The sequence below is a fragment of the Carex rostrata genome, chromosome 3, assembly GCF_964058835.1.
Source record: "Carex rostrata chromosome 3, lpCarRost1.2, whole genome shotgun sequence".
In the NCBI taxonomy this organism is placed as follows: domain Eukaryota; kingdom Viridiplantae; phylum Streptophyta; class Magnoliopsida; order Poales; family Cyperaceae; genus Carex; species Carex rostrata.
The window spans coordinates 8234194-8248417 of NC_135920.1; the positions used below are offsets into that span (position 1 = coordinate 8234194).

A 14224-nucleotide genomic window follows, 5' to 3' on the forward strand; every position below is an offset into this window, starting at 1 on the left:
ATGTAAAGAAATAAATAATTTGTCAAATTAAACATTTATTATTTTCGGGTGTCACTATTTGACGCACCAAATCACCCCGACACAAGTACACAACCATAATTTTTCCGGTAAAACCAAAAGTTCACATGTCAATAAGGTCCGAAATTTAAATCCCTGTACTAACCCGTTAAATCCTACCAACCCTAATTAACCCCTCCCCTATAGATCCCTCTTTTGTTCAGAGAAGAGAGAAAAGCACAACTTTACCAATGAAACTATTGCTCATTCTACTCTTTATTTTTCTCCTCTCCTTCTCCTTTCATGTCCCCACTTCTCAATTAGCTGGTGGATGGCAACCCATTAAAAATATAACCGATTCGCACGTGAAAGATATCAGCAATTACGCTGTATTAGAGCACAATAAACAGTTGGGTGATAATTTAGAGTTTGTTAGAGTTGTGTCAGGTGAGACACAAGTTGTTGCTGGTACAAATTACCGGTTGGTTATTGAGCCGACGGATGCGGAAGGCAATGTAGCCCGGTATCAGGCCGTGGTATGGGAGAGGGAATGGGAAGGATTTAGAGAACTCACCTCCTTTGATCGAGTTTAGTGTACATTCTCTTTATTGGAATTTTTTAGAGCAATCTGTTTGTCATCATAGAATTTTAAGTTATGATGAATAAATTCTTTAGTAATAGATGGAGTAGATAATTCTAACTTAGGGGATATTAGGAAACATGTAGTTCAGTATTATAAATACATTTTAGGAGAAACAGGTATCCAATTTGGACCATGGCCCCTGACTTTTGGTCCCCGGAGGAGAAACTGACTACTTTAGAACAGTCTAGTTTAGAGACTCCTTTTCTCGAAGAAGAAGTTAGGGTAGCATTATTTGATTCAGCTCCCCATGGGGCTTCAGGCCCTGATGGGTTCAGTTTTATATTTTACCAACATTTCTGGTCTCTAGTCAAATCAGATATACTTACTCTGTGTCATGGTTTCAATAATCAGACTCTAGATCTTAAGAAATTGAATAGATCAACTATTTGTTTGATTCCTAAAGAACAAGAGGCCAAACATATCCATAAATTTAGACCTATTAGCTTAGTGAATTGCATCTTTAAATTGATCTCTAAGGTACTAACTGGTAGGTTAGAATTAATCATGCCTAAAATTATTGATGATAGCCAATCAGCCTTTTTAAAGGGCAGGTATATACTAGATAATGTAGTTATTAGTCAAGAACTTATTCATGACTGCATGCATAGGAAAACACCAGGGTAGTGCTCAAAATTGATTTCGAGAAAGCATACGACACTATATACTGGTCTTATCTGATACATATCTTAGAACATAGAGGATTTGGTCACACTTGGATAGCATGGATTAAATCATGGTTACATAGGTCACAGTCATGTATTAACATTAATGGGGAGTTGACTCCATTTTTTTTTTTGCAAAAGAGGGGTACAATAAGGTGATCCCTTGTCTTCCTTTCTTTTCATCTTAGCAGCCGATACTCTCTGTCGTATTTTCAGTAAAGGTAGAGAATCAAATCTAATCACTGGCTTAGGTCCTCCTATCCAACATGGGAGAGCAATTAGCAACTGCCACTATGCGGATGATACAATCATCTTTTTAGAGGCTAATGAAGCCAATGTAGAAACTGCATGGTGGGGTATGGTTGCTTTTGAAGCTATTTCTGGTATCAAGATGAACCTTCTTAAAACAAAGTTATATACTCTAAATAGTGATCAAGGGCCCAATTTGGCACAAGTGTTCAGATGTAAACAGGGCAAATTTCCTATTAAATATTTAGGGCTTCCATTACAGAACTCAAATATGCAAAAAAAAAAAAGAGATTGGGATTTCCTTTTAGCAAAACTAGAAAATAGGTTACAAGGGTGGAAAGGGAATCTATTGTCAATAGGGGGTAAACTGACTTTGATTAACTCGGTTCTTTTTTCTATTCCTCTTTATACCCTATCTATCCATAGAATACCAACTGAAGTACTAAATAGGTTAGATAAAATTCGACGACGATTTTTATGGCAAGGTACTCAAGGTAAGCGAAAATATTCTTTAGTGAATTGGCATAGGGCTTGCATAGCTAAGGAATATGGGGGATTGGAAATATTGGATCTTAGACAAATGAACACGGCTTTATTGATGAAATGGTGGTGAAAGTTCCAAGACACCAGCTACAACCATCTCTGGAAACGGTTGATTCAATTTCAATATTATGATAGACATACTATACCTATGTCTCCCTTTTGGAAAGAAGTAGTCAAATTAGATTCTCTAGGTAGATGTAGTGTAATGTATCAACCTGGGACAAACTCTCAACTCAAATTCTGGAGAGATGCTTGGGATAACTCATATACCTTAGAGACACAATACCCCCAACTATTTGAAATCTGTAGCAACCCTAATATATCTTTGCAGGCAGTTATTCAAAGTCAAGGGAAAGGGGTTAAATTTAAAATATTTTTAGATCCAGTGATGTGTGAAGAATGGAATCAAATACTACACAAAATTAGCACCGTTTCATTTACTCATGCCACATATCGAATTGCATGGAAATGGGATACTACTGGGGTCTTTTCGGTGCATTCATTATACAAATTTCTTAATTTTGGAGGGGTTAAAATAGGCCAAGCTATGCTCTGGTGGCAAGTGCCACTACCTCATAAAATCCAGATTTTTATGTGGCTTATGACACAAAGAAAAATTATGACCAAAGTTAACTTGAGTCACAAAGGGTGGCCAGGTTCACTCAAATGCTAGTTCTGTACAGCAGATGAAACCACAAACCATTTGTTCCTTAAATGCCCTTTGGCACAGCAGATGAAACCACAAACCATTTGTTCCTTAAATGCCCTTTGGCACAGCATATTTGGTTTTGGATGAGCATTAGTATACATCATTTCAAGGAATGGAATACTATACAAGATATAGTTTCCTTTGCTTGTACACTAGATAAACACTCTCAATTAGCTTTCATAGTAGTCTTTAGTGTAGTAAGTTGGACAATAATTGCGGAATGAACTGTGTTTTCAAAATAAAACAGGTAAGACTTTTCGTTCTATAATTTTGATGATCATTGCTCTCTCTAATTATTAGACAGGTTTGATCAAGCGTCAAGCCAGAGAGTTAGTTCCCCTTTGGTTGCCAAATGATGTTGAGGCGATTCCACTGAGGATATGGGACCCAGAAGACACTCAATTGGTACTGTTTCAACCATCTGGAGAAGGCTCCTCTTTTAGCAGGGCCGATCGATCCTGATTCACCTATTTAGAGTACTTAGATTTATTCAACTGTTTTGCACTATGTTTGTGAGGGAGAGATGAGAAACTCCTATCAGTAGTATGTTTTTTGTTTTTTGATTTGGTATACCCAGCATGTAGGGGGGGGACATTTATGTTTTGTTTTGTTTTCTCAACTCTGCAATTATGTGACTTTTGGTTTCTTGAATGAAACGGGCTATAAGCCTTTTATATATAAAAAAAAGAGTGAGTCTATGGTACTATGCATATCACGGGTTGTTACCGTGCTACGGCTCTATATTCGAGTTTTCAAATTCTAACGGTCGATCCGAACCGTTCATCTTGTTCTCCATATTAATATGTGTTTGGAGACCAAATTTTACATTTTTTGAAATTTTTTTACTATTTTTTTAGATATTTAGAAAATCACTTGATCTGAAAATTCTGGACCATCCAAAAACAGTGATTTTCAATAAATCTAAAAAAATAGTAACAAAATTTCAAAAAATGTAAAATTTGATCTCCAAACACATATTAATATGGAGAACAAGATGAACGGTTCGGATCGACCGTTAGGATTTGAAAACTCGAATATAGAGCCGTAGCACTGTGCCAAATCGTAATATGCATAGTACCATAGACTCACTCTTAAAAAAAATTTAAGTTATGAGCACGAATTTAAGCTGAATGTTAGACGAAGAAAAACTGTGTTATTTCTTCATAGTTTGTGTTGCCAATGAAACTATTTCTCATCCAAGTACTTCTATTGCCTTAATTGGTTTAATTTATAAAGAATATTTACATGATAAGACAAATCATCAATTGTCTCACAAATCAATACCGCGTTATTATTAGTTTATAAAACCGCTAGACTAACAATAAGTTTCATATTTTATTTTTTTAGTAAGACTCGCATCTTACATATACCTGAGTCGGGTAAAATTTAGAGAGTCCAAATCCTCTGAGGTAACAGAATATTTCTGTTTAAATCAGGACCGTCCGATCATATTTCAGGTCAATTTTATCTGATTTCCTTTAATATTTATACTGATTATGATTGCACGGTCCAGATCTAAACAAAAATACCATGTTACCTTGGGTGATATAAATACAAATTTAGATTGGTTACATATTTTGAAAACTGATTGATGAATTTTCCTTTCTTATTTTATTTTTCCTTCGTTGTAAGGTTTTCTTATTGACTTAAACGTTCTTTGATTCTATGCACTTTAGAGAGAATCTGCATCTTTTACATCAAGGTACTGTTTGAGTTAATTTCTAAACTGTACAATTAAAAATTAGACATGCTATAACACACGGGTTCTTTAATATTAGTGCGGATTTAAATCGGACAATTCATATCTTAACTCAAAATTTGAGTTAACTTAGAGGATACGAATTCCCTCAGAGATGGGGGCACAAAATATAAAATATAATTTGATTATAATTTAAAATTAGTTCGTTATTTTTTATTTTAAATAATATATTAAGATTTTAATATTTATATAAAAATAAGAGGATCAAATATAAAGTATAAATTTAAACTTCAACATTATAGATATGTTTTACGAGAAGCCTCCACCATGTTTTTATTTTTAAAAACTTTAACAATTTAAAATTTAAAACTTAAAAGTCAAAATAAAACTGTTGGATATGATCTACATCATTTTATTTATGCACATGTAAAAAATTATGACATTTCAATTTTATTTTGATTGTCATCGAGAGCTTGTAAAAAAACATACTAATATGAGTAATTTCTAGACATTGATTTTTCAACTTATTGATTCACATAGAAACAAAATTGAAATGTGATAATTTTTTAGGATAATATAGAGAAAATAACATAGATCACATCTAACGGTTTTATTTTGACTTTTAAGTTTTAAATTTTGAGTTATAAAAATTTTAAAAAATAAAAGGCATAGTGAAAACAAACAAAAAATGGAGGCATTTCAACCCTCCTCATGTTTTATATGATGAACATATTATGCGTATAAAATAAGATGAATGCACATAAGTAACTTAAAACTTTCAACGGTCAATATTTAGCGTTATTTGATACGATATCAAGTAATATTCAAATTATATGAAATTTAATTATTGGATTATCCATATACATGTTTAATAATATATCAATAAATTAAAAATATATATTTTCGACCTTATTTCAATTAATTTGAGAATTATCTTTTTTTGAAGGACTTCATTTGAGAATTATCGTCAAGACGGTCAAAATCACTATTGTCAAGTGATCTCTCATCAAATGAATAAATTAGCAAACCTTATAATTTTTTTTGAATAATATGGAATACATATCGCATTGTTATAGTTTTTAAGTTTTTAAAATAATTCAGAGAGGTATAATTCAAATATATTTATTCGAAAATCTTGTTACTGCGATTCTTAAAGGGGGTGATAATTCTGTGAGACGGTCCTTGCCAACCCATGCCAAGTTTTTCTCAAAAAAAAGAAAATTAATAATAATTCGGTAACAGGAATCTAGTTTTATAAAGAATCACAAACGATCAACATTCTCAGTCAACGCTCACTGTTAAGTCAAAACAGGATTACGGGTGGAACCGTGGAAGACAACTGTCTTGGCCTATCTTCTATTGAATTCTCCTCCCAGAAAATTTCTCTCCGTCCAATGTTTACAACTAATTTTACTTAAACATCGGGGGAGATACCCGCGTTCATATAATACAAGGATCGTCCAATCGAAGTATGCCGTGTAATTCCAGTGGGTTGAGCGTGTAATCTTTGTAGTGTACAATTCCCGTCCTTGGTTCACGGATCCCTTCGCCGCGGTTTGGGTTACGCTCCTCTCATAAATGATGGTCCAACTATTTTTTTCACAAAATTGAAGAGGATCCGATCATCTGACCCTAATACTTATTTGTATATAGCGGTATTTTCAAAGGATTATCGCGGTTTTATCCCCTGAAAGAATCAAAGAAAGCGTGTATCCATCAGACATATAGATTGTCTGAAAAAAAAATTTACAGACGATCTATCTTTGTAATTATAAACCGCAACTCATTTTACCCACCGTTTCACAACCGAGTGCGTGTCCTCTGAGATATCTCGTATTCTGCTTGACCGATGTGTCCGGTGCCTGTTCGGAGACAGCGCAGGGGCCAGTATTATTTAAGAACTTATTTTAACGGTTGAGATCTTCCATAAAGTCACCCAAAATAAGAGATATCTCAGAGGGTGCAAATTCATTTCACAGTTTCATAATTTCAGATCTTCTGAAACCAAATTGTTACATATGTTTGTGCTTCTACTTGATTGATGGTAAAAGATAAAAAGAATAAGAAAAAGGCTAGCACTACTTACCTTCACAAAAAGCGACATGAGAATATCCACAGAATACTCATGCCTCACCCTCACGCTGTATTGAATTTGTATCCTCTGAGATATCTCAAACTTTGCGTGACTTTATGGAAAATCCTAACCGTTTAAATACGTTCTGCATGAATCTCAAAGCACACATAATACTGACCCCCTAATCATCCTCGAATAGACACCGGACACGTCGGTCACGCAAAAGTTGAGATATCTCAGAGGATGCGCACTCCGCTGTATTACCGACATCGTTCCTCTCGGGTATAGATTTTAACAGAGTAGATTATGCTTCATGCAACGCAAGAATCATACGCAGCGCTTTCTTATTCTCTAGTCCGTAAGCTTCATAAAGCAAAACTGCTCTGTTAAAATCTTTACCCTTCCTCTCTTCCAAATATAAAGTCCGATTTGCTAAACGTTATCTATATATATATTTGACATCCAATTCCCAAATTCTAAAACAAAATTAACCAAAAAGGCCGAATTCAAACCAAAATCGGAATTCTCGCAAATGGCGAAGTCCTTGTTCCTCCTCATCTTCTTTCTCCTCGCCGCTTCTAACCTTGTCACCTCGAAGCCAATGCCCGGCGGTTGGTCTCCGATCAAGAACTTGAAAGATCAGCACGTGAAGGATCTCGGAGCCTTCGCCGTGTCGAAGCACGATGAGGTCACTAAAGACAGCTTGGTGTTCGTGCAAGTGGTGAAGGGAGATCAACAGGTTGTATCAGGGATGAACTATCGGCTGGTGCTAGAGGCGAAAGATGAAAAGGAGGTGGTGGCAAAGTATTTGGCGGTGGTGTGGGAGCAGTCTTGGACCAATTCCACAAGACTCACCTCCTTCAATCCGGTCTCTAGTTGATGTCTTTTTTTTCTTTTCTTATTTTTAATTACATCCTTGTAGGATCTAGTTGATGTTTTAATTAGAGGTTTCATAACTGTTTCGTCTGTAGTGAAAAGGAAGAGGTGTTTGGTGTATTACTGGCAATAAAAGTGAGCGACTTTACTCTGTGTTTATCTAATTTCCGATAAATTCCTCTTAAACTCGGTCAATTTTGTTTTCTTATTTTTTTGGTTTATTCGTTTCTCAACTTCGTTTGTTTGTTTGGGCAAGGAATTGAGGGGGAGTTGCCGCAATCAGCAAATTATCTAAAAAGTGGCCGTTTTTTTTTTTTTTTTAACAATTTGGCACCTTTATCCTTGCAAAACATTTCTTTTGCGTAGAATTGAGAGAAATTTGCGAATTTTTTCTGTGGTTTCACAACTTAAAATCCAACAAAAACTAGGTTTTGTTGTGTAAAAATGTCCTTCCTAATGAAGGGGTGTGAAGAAACACACTGCAGATTTCAGGACGGAGGCAGGATTTTTAATGGAGATAGAAAATAACTTTTTTCTTTTTTGAAAAGATATTAGGTTAACTTATAGAAATTTTGAAAAATAAATGGAGATTGAATAAGATTTGTAGTACTTTTATCTAAAATATACATATTAATACAGAATTTTCCGAAAAAAAAGAGAGAAAATGTAACGACTCCCAAGTCAAATTTCCTGAAAATCTCCGTCTATAAAAGTCTTCCATTTTTAGTTTTGTTCTGACGCTCTTTCAACTGTCACAATTACCATAATTTCAAGTACAGTATGTATGTTTACAGGATAATATGTGTATGTTTATAGGATAATATGTGTATGTTTACATAATAATATGTGTATGTTCACACGATAATATGTGTATGTTTGTAGGATAATATGTGTATGTTCACAGGATAATATGTGTATGTTTACAGTTCATAGAAAGTGGTCCCCAACAGCTGTTACGCATTTTTAATAGCTTTCACGCGTTTTTATGTTGACAGGATTTGTTGAATTAGTTTACAGAATTTAGTATTGATATTTACATACTGGAGTTGGAGGACTATTAGCTGCTTCCTTCTATCTCTTTAAGACCACATCTCCCTTCAGTTTAGACTTTGAAGTGTAACACACTTATTTCCTTCTGATTTTCTTTATTTTATTTTTTTTATTACACTTCTTCCTTGAGAGCAGTCATTGAGGAATACAATATTCAGTATAATATCCTGCAAAGTAGATAAAACTGTATTTGGTTGTTTAAGATTTTTTGGGTTCTCAATTATTTCGGTAGTCCGGAGATTTTCATCACCGGATTATAAGTGTTAATTCTACTTGTGTTAATTAGTCAATTATGTATATAATTTGAATTAATTTTATATTAGTTGCTTCAAGTGCTTACCGTATTTTTCTAAAAAAAAAAAAAAAAAAAAAGGAGGAAGTTTGATGTTGACGAGGTCAAGAAAAGTGAGAGACGTTGCTTTGAACATATAGGCGTATTCGAGAAGTTTGTGAACATAGTTTAAAATTCGTGAATCATGTTAGATGATGAATCTAAACTTTTAAAACAAGTTTATTTTAATGCATTCATACATTAAAATTATAAATTGTTTCATTTATTTTTAATAAAGCCAAGTGATTAAACAATTGAGAAATTAAAAGTCTTTTTCATGAATATATTTGTATCAATTTAAGAATTGCATGCATCACACGTTTATTTTATTTTATTTTAGGTCCAGATATTCATTTAGTTTACATGCATGATGTTGATTTGGATCACCTTTAAATTAAATGGTTTAAATTATGTATAGATCTTATAATAAATAAATAGATATTTTAGTTTGATCTGAACCATGGGATTTTGGCTCAAATACAATAATTACAATAATATGCCACTATTTTTATGGCAACGGATATGGAATTTTATGCTGCAGGAATAAAGTTTTTTTTTTTAAAAGAAAAAAATTGATAGTGACAATAAAGTTACAAACAGTATTCATAATTATTTTAAATTACAAACACCATATCTGATACGATACATATACAACGATTCATAATTTTTTAAAATTTAAGCGATACGTTTATACTCCGAAATTTTTATTAATAGGAAATATATTAAATAAATATCGAGATTAGAGAACGCTTTTGTGTTTTATCGAAATATAGGGAAACCGTTATGGTTTATCACGGCCTCTGGCCGTTCTGGCATATCACGGCCAGCATTAACACTTAATTAATCATTACCCATTCTAACTGAACCGTGCAAGAAAAAAACCGGAAAAAAAACCCTGACCGTTACTATCTATCACGGCCAGAGACAGAAAGAAAGAAAAAAAAAAAAAAAAAAGGGCTAGCCGTGATAACCCATCACGGCCATAGGTTAAAACATTTTTTTTTTTTTCGGACCTGGCCGTTACTGTTCATCACGGACAGGGATTTTTTTTTTTTTCTCTGGCCGTTCCAATCTATCACGGACAGGTTTTTTTTTTCCGTTTTTTTCATGGTTCAGTTAGAATGGTTAAGCTTGTTAATTAGGTGCTAACTCTGGCCGTGATAAGCCATAACGGCCAGAGGCCGTGATAAGCCATAACGGCCAGAGGCCGTGATAAGCCATAACGGCCAGAGGCCGTGATAAGCCATAACGGCCAGAGGCCGTGATAAACCATAACGGTTTTCCTATATCTGGATAAAACGCAAAAGCGTTCTCTAATCTCGATATTTATTTAATATATTTCCTATTAATAAAAATTTCGGCGTTTATACTTGTAATTTTTTTATTAATATCTGTACTTGAGAAACAGTATTTTTTTTTAAAGTTAAGTACTAATATATATATATATATATATTTGAGGGTAAGTGGCAACTTGAAAGTACTAATATTTTTAATGAGGAGGGTTCAAATGCCTCCATGTTTTTGTGCCTCCATCTCTCTCCATTATTTTCAAAGTTCAAACAGTCGATCCGAACCGGTCAACCTAACCTCCATACTAAAATATGTTTGGAGACCAAATTTTATATTTTTAGGAATTTTTTTACTATTTTTTTAGATAGGTACAAAATCAGTAAATCTGAACCATCTAAAAATAGTATTTTTGTAACTATCTAAAAAAATAGTAAAAAAATTCCTAAAAATATAAAATTTGATCTCCAAACATATTTTAGTATGGAGGTTAGGTTGAACGGTTCGGATCGACTGTTTGAACTTTGAAAATGATGGAGAAAGATAGAGGCATGATGGAGACACAAAAACATGGAGGCATTTGAACCCTCCTCATTTTTAATAGATATGACTGTTAGTTGAAGACTTGAAGTACAAGAATGCATAAATTCTGCAGACGTAATAATATCCTATTTCATACTACATGTAACATAGTACATAAATATGGTGATGATTGGATCATAAAATATTACAAATAAAAGGGCACAATTAAAAAAGCTTCGCCACGTGATTAACTAAATTGAAAAGGAGAATTTTATAAATATTCACTTGATAAGAGTGGAGAATCCGAAGCATCGCTGACACTTGTTTCGTCCCACCGTGTTTCTCAAGTATTCACATCATTTGTATTTTGTAGTATATATGCTCACAAAGACGTTCAGACAATGAAGTCAAACATAAATACAGATTAAGTATATAATATTATTTTAATATAAATAGAGATTAATTTTACATTATTTATAAAATTTTACTCTAGATTATTTTAAAAATAAGTATAAATATAAAAAATTGATAATAAATTGATCTCCATTCCTTGGAGTTGAAGGTAGCTTCCGCCCTGTATGTTGAGATACGTGTCTGACAGCGTGGGACACCTGTATGTATTTGTACAAATTTTAATGTGAAACATCGATACGCCAGCTGACGTGTCAGATAGATATCCCATGTGTATTATATGTGAATTCGTATCGGATACGTATTTGATTACTTCACGTATAGGGACATTTTAACATGGAGTCAACAGACTGTGCATCATCAGTGCATGTGAAATTGTGAATCATGGGCAATAGATATAGACTCAGGCGCACATTGAAATCGCCTCTTTGCCTGTTAGATTCGTTAACAACAAAGCCTATATAAAAATTAATTCATACTAGTTGCGTGAGAAGTTTGATATTTTCTACTTGGGATAATATATATATGTATATGAGGAGGGATATACTTACACTATTTTTTGTTTTTATACTGGATTACACTCTATATTTTAAAGTTCAAATAATTAATTCAAACCGTTTAACATGATCGATATATTAAAATGTGCCTGTAGATCAACATTTTTGAATTTTTTTACTATTTATTAAGATGAGTACAAAAATTCAAGTTTGAAAACAACGATTTTGTAAAATACTTGATAAATAGTAAAATAATTCAAAAAAATGAAAAATTTGATCTGCAAGCACATTTTAATATATCCATCACGTTGAACGATTTGAATCAACTGTTTGGACTTTGAAAAATTTGAAAATATAAGATGTAATCGGGTGTCACCAAAAACAGTGTGAGTGGATCCCTCCTATATAAATATATAGTGAACTAGTGTGTTCTTAAGTTCACCAAGTCTCTTGGTAAACTCAAGTATAAAACTTGTCAAATTAGCTTTAAATGACGAATTCGGACCGTTGAAACCTGTCTAACTTACGAGTGAACAAATTTTAAACATTTAAATTAATTTAGTATAAGTCAAGCGGTCAAAAACGTTCAAAAAATGAATGAATTAAAATTAATTTATTAACCTTCTAATTTTGACCGATTTACTTTATACTAAATTAATTAGAATGTTTAAAAATTTCACATGTAGACGCATCACTCGTAAGATATGCGGGTTTCAACGGTTTGTTGGGGTTTCGGGGTGGTATAACCAAAACCCCTTTTAGGCTTAAGGTGCGGAATGACCGTAGAACAAAAATTTCTACGGCCAACTTAAGCTCAGGATTAAACGGGGTATGTCAGGAAACTTTCCAAGGCGGTCCACCTTCAGTATTCCTTTGGCATCAAAACCCAATTTAATCCTTTTACAGATCTACTCCATAATTGATTTCTAAAACTTTAATCTACTTACCAATTAAATAGATTAATATAACATATTTATACCTTGTTTCCAAATCACAGTTGGAATGCAGACCGAGCGAGTAGAGCCTCACCAGGGAAGGAATCGACTCGGAGTATCACACGTGTGATACCTCTATCGGTTATCCACCAGGACTAACCGGAGAGCGGTTTATTTCTTCTGCCAGAAATACCGTAAACCGCGGAATTCTGCAAAAACACTATTCACGAGGAAAAGACGAAAACCCGTAAACACGAATTTTCGGTTGCTCAGTTTCATCAATATGCAAAACTGACATACCGCTAAATTCGGTAAAACACTATTCATCGATCCCGTAAATATTCTCCACAACAACCCGCAAGATTATACGTCAACTACGTATAACTTTCTTTTCTCAACCGAAACACTATTTGGGAGAGAAACCGAGAAAGAGAGAAAATACCGATTCGTTTCTGCACGAAAAGATACATGTGAATGTGCATATGTATATATGTGAATATATCTTTCTCTCTCTACCCCTCCACCCCTATTTATAGTGTTTAGATTCGGTTGCAAAAGACCAAAATGCCCTCCAAGTTCGGCCTATTTACAAGATATGCCATTGACACCTCATCCTTTTATATGTGAAATGACCAAAATACCCCTTCCACACCCTTCCACATTCTTCTCCATGCTTCTACACATGCAAGGTGGCATAGGTGTGAAATGACCATTTTGCCCTTGTGGATAGGATTGATGACATGTCATCTGGATAGGATCAATGACGTGTCATGCGGATAAGCACGAATCTGAAAAGACCCGAATGTCCTCGGCCCGAACACAAATAATATTCGTATAATTATTCTGAACAATTATATATATATTTTTCTTTCGATTATTTGTTTCGGTATCGATGACGTGTCATCTGGATAGGATCGATGACGTGTCATGCGGATAAGGACGAATCTGAAAAGACTCGAATGCCCTCGGCCCGAACACAAATAATATTCGTATAATTATTCTGAATAATTATATATATTTTTCTTGCGGTTATTTGTTGTTTCGATAATTTATACAATGTGTCCTGCACATTTATAAATTAACCGGTTAACTTTTATACAACGTGTCATACACGTTTATAAATTAACCAATGTTTTTGCTTGTTATTTTTACATAACATTTATAATTTAATTATAACACGTATAATTAATTATAACCATCTTAATATTAATTATAATCAATTTATAATTAATCAGTAAGATTCTCCGAGTAGCTCCTATATGGTGTGACCCAATAGGATCTGTGTTATGTTGGTAAACAGAGTTAAAACTGTTTTAACTTCTGTTAGTCATGGGTGGCATCTGGCAACACATCATGACCATCCAATTACACAGATGATGCTGTACTGTACAATATCACGATCCAGTAAACAATTTACTTGTGTCTGTTCTTCTGTCTCATAGCTATCAGATTAGTTTCAAGATAGATGTGTGTCATCCTTGCTAACTGAATCTTTTCTTGATCTTGAGCAGATTATCAAATATAATTACTCTTGTAATTATACCGCTAGCAGATAATCTAACTCTATCAAGGGGCCCAGTGATGCTATAGCTCGTATAGAGATACGAGGGACAAATAGTATTCTTGGTAAACTATCACTTCCTCAGCTAAGCTATACATATGGAAAAGCTACCGTTATGACTGCTTTTTACGGACAGCGGTGGATAACAATCACACATACATATTTCTCAGTGGGAACG

The 14224-nt window shown here is 33.8% G+C and overlaps 2 protein-coding genes across 2 annotated transcripts; both read left to right on the forward strand.

The window, feature by feature from the left end:
• The first annotated feature begins 248 nt into the window (after positions 1-248).
• On the forward strand, positions 249-590 carry LOC144551832 (cysteine proteinase inhibitor 1-like). The gene has a single exon (XM_078299932.1). The coding sequence runs from the start codon at positions 249-251 to the stop codon at positions 588-590; it is 342 nt and encodes a 113-aa protein (XP_078156058.1).
• A 6518-nt stretch (positions 591-7108) lies between these two features.
• Positions 7109-7456, forward strand: LOC144551833 (cysteine proteinase inhibitor 8-like). Its single transcript, XM_078299934.1, has one exon. It carries the CDS (start codon positions 7109-7111, stop codon positions 7454-7456), a length of 348 nt encoding a protein of 115 aa, XP_078156060.1.
• Positions 7457-14224: the final 6768 nt, after the last annotated feature.

Coding starts and splice junctions, on each gene's coding strand:
- LOC144551832 (XM_078299932.1), top strand. CDS start 249: ATGAAACTATTGCTCATTCTACTCTTTATTTTTCTCCTCTCCTTCTCC.
- LOC144551833 (XM_078299934.1), top strand. CDS start 7,109: ATGGCGAAGTCCTTGTTCCTCCTCATCTTCTTTCTCCTCGCCGCTTCT.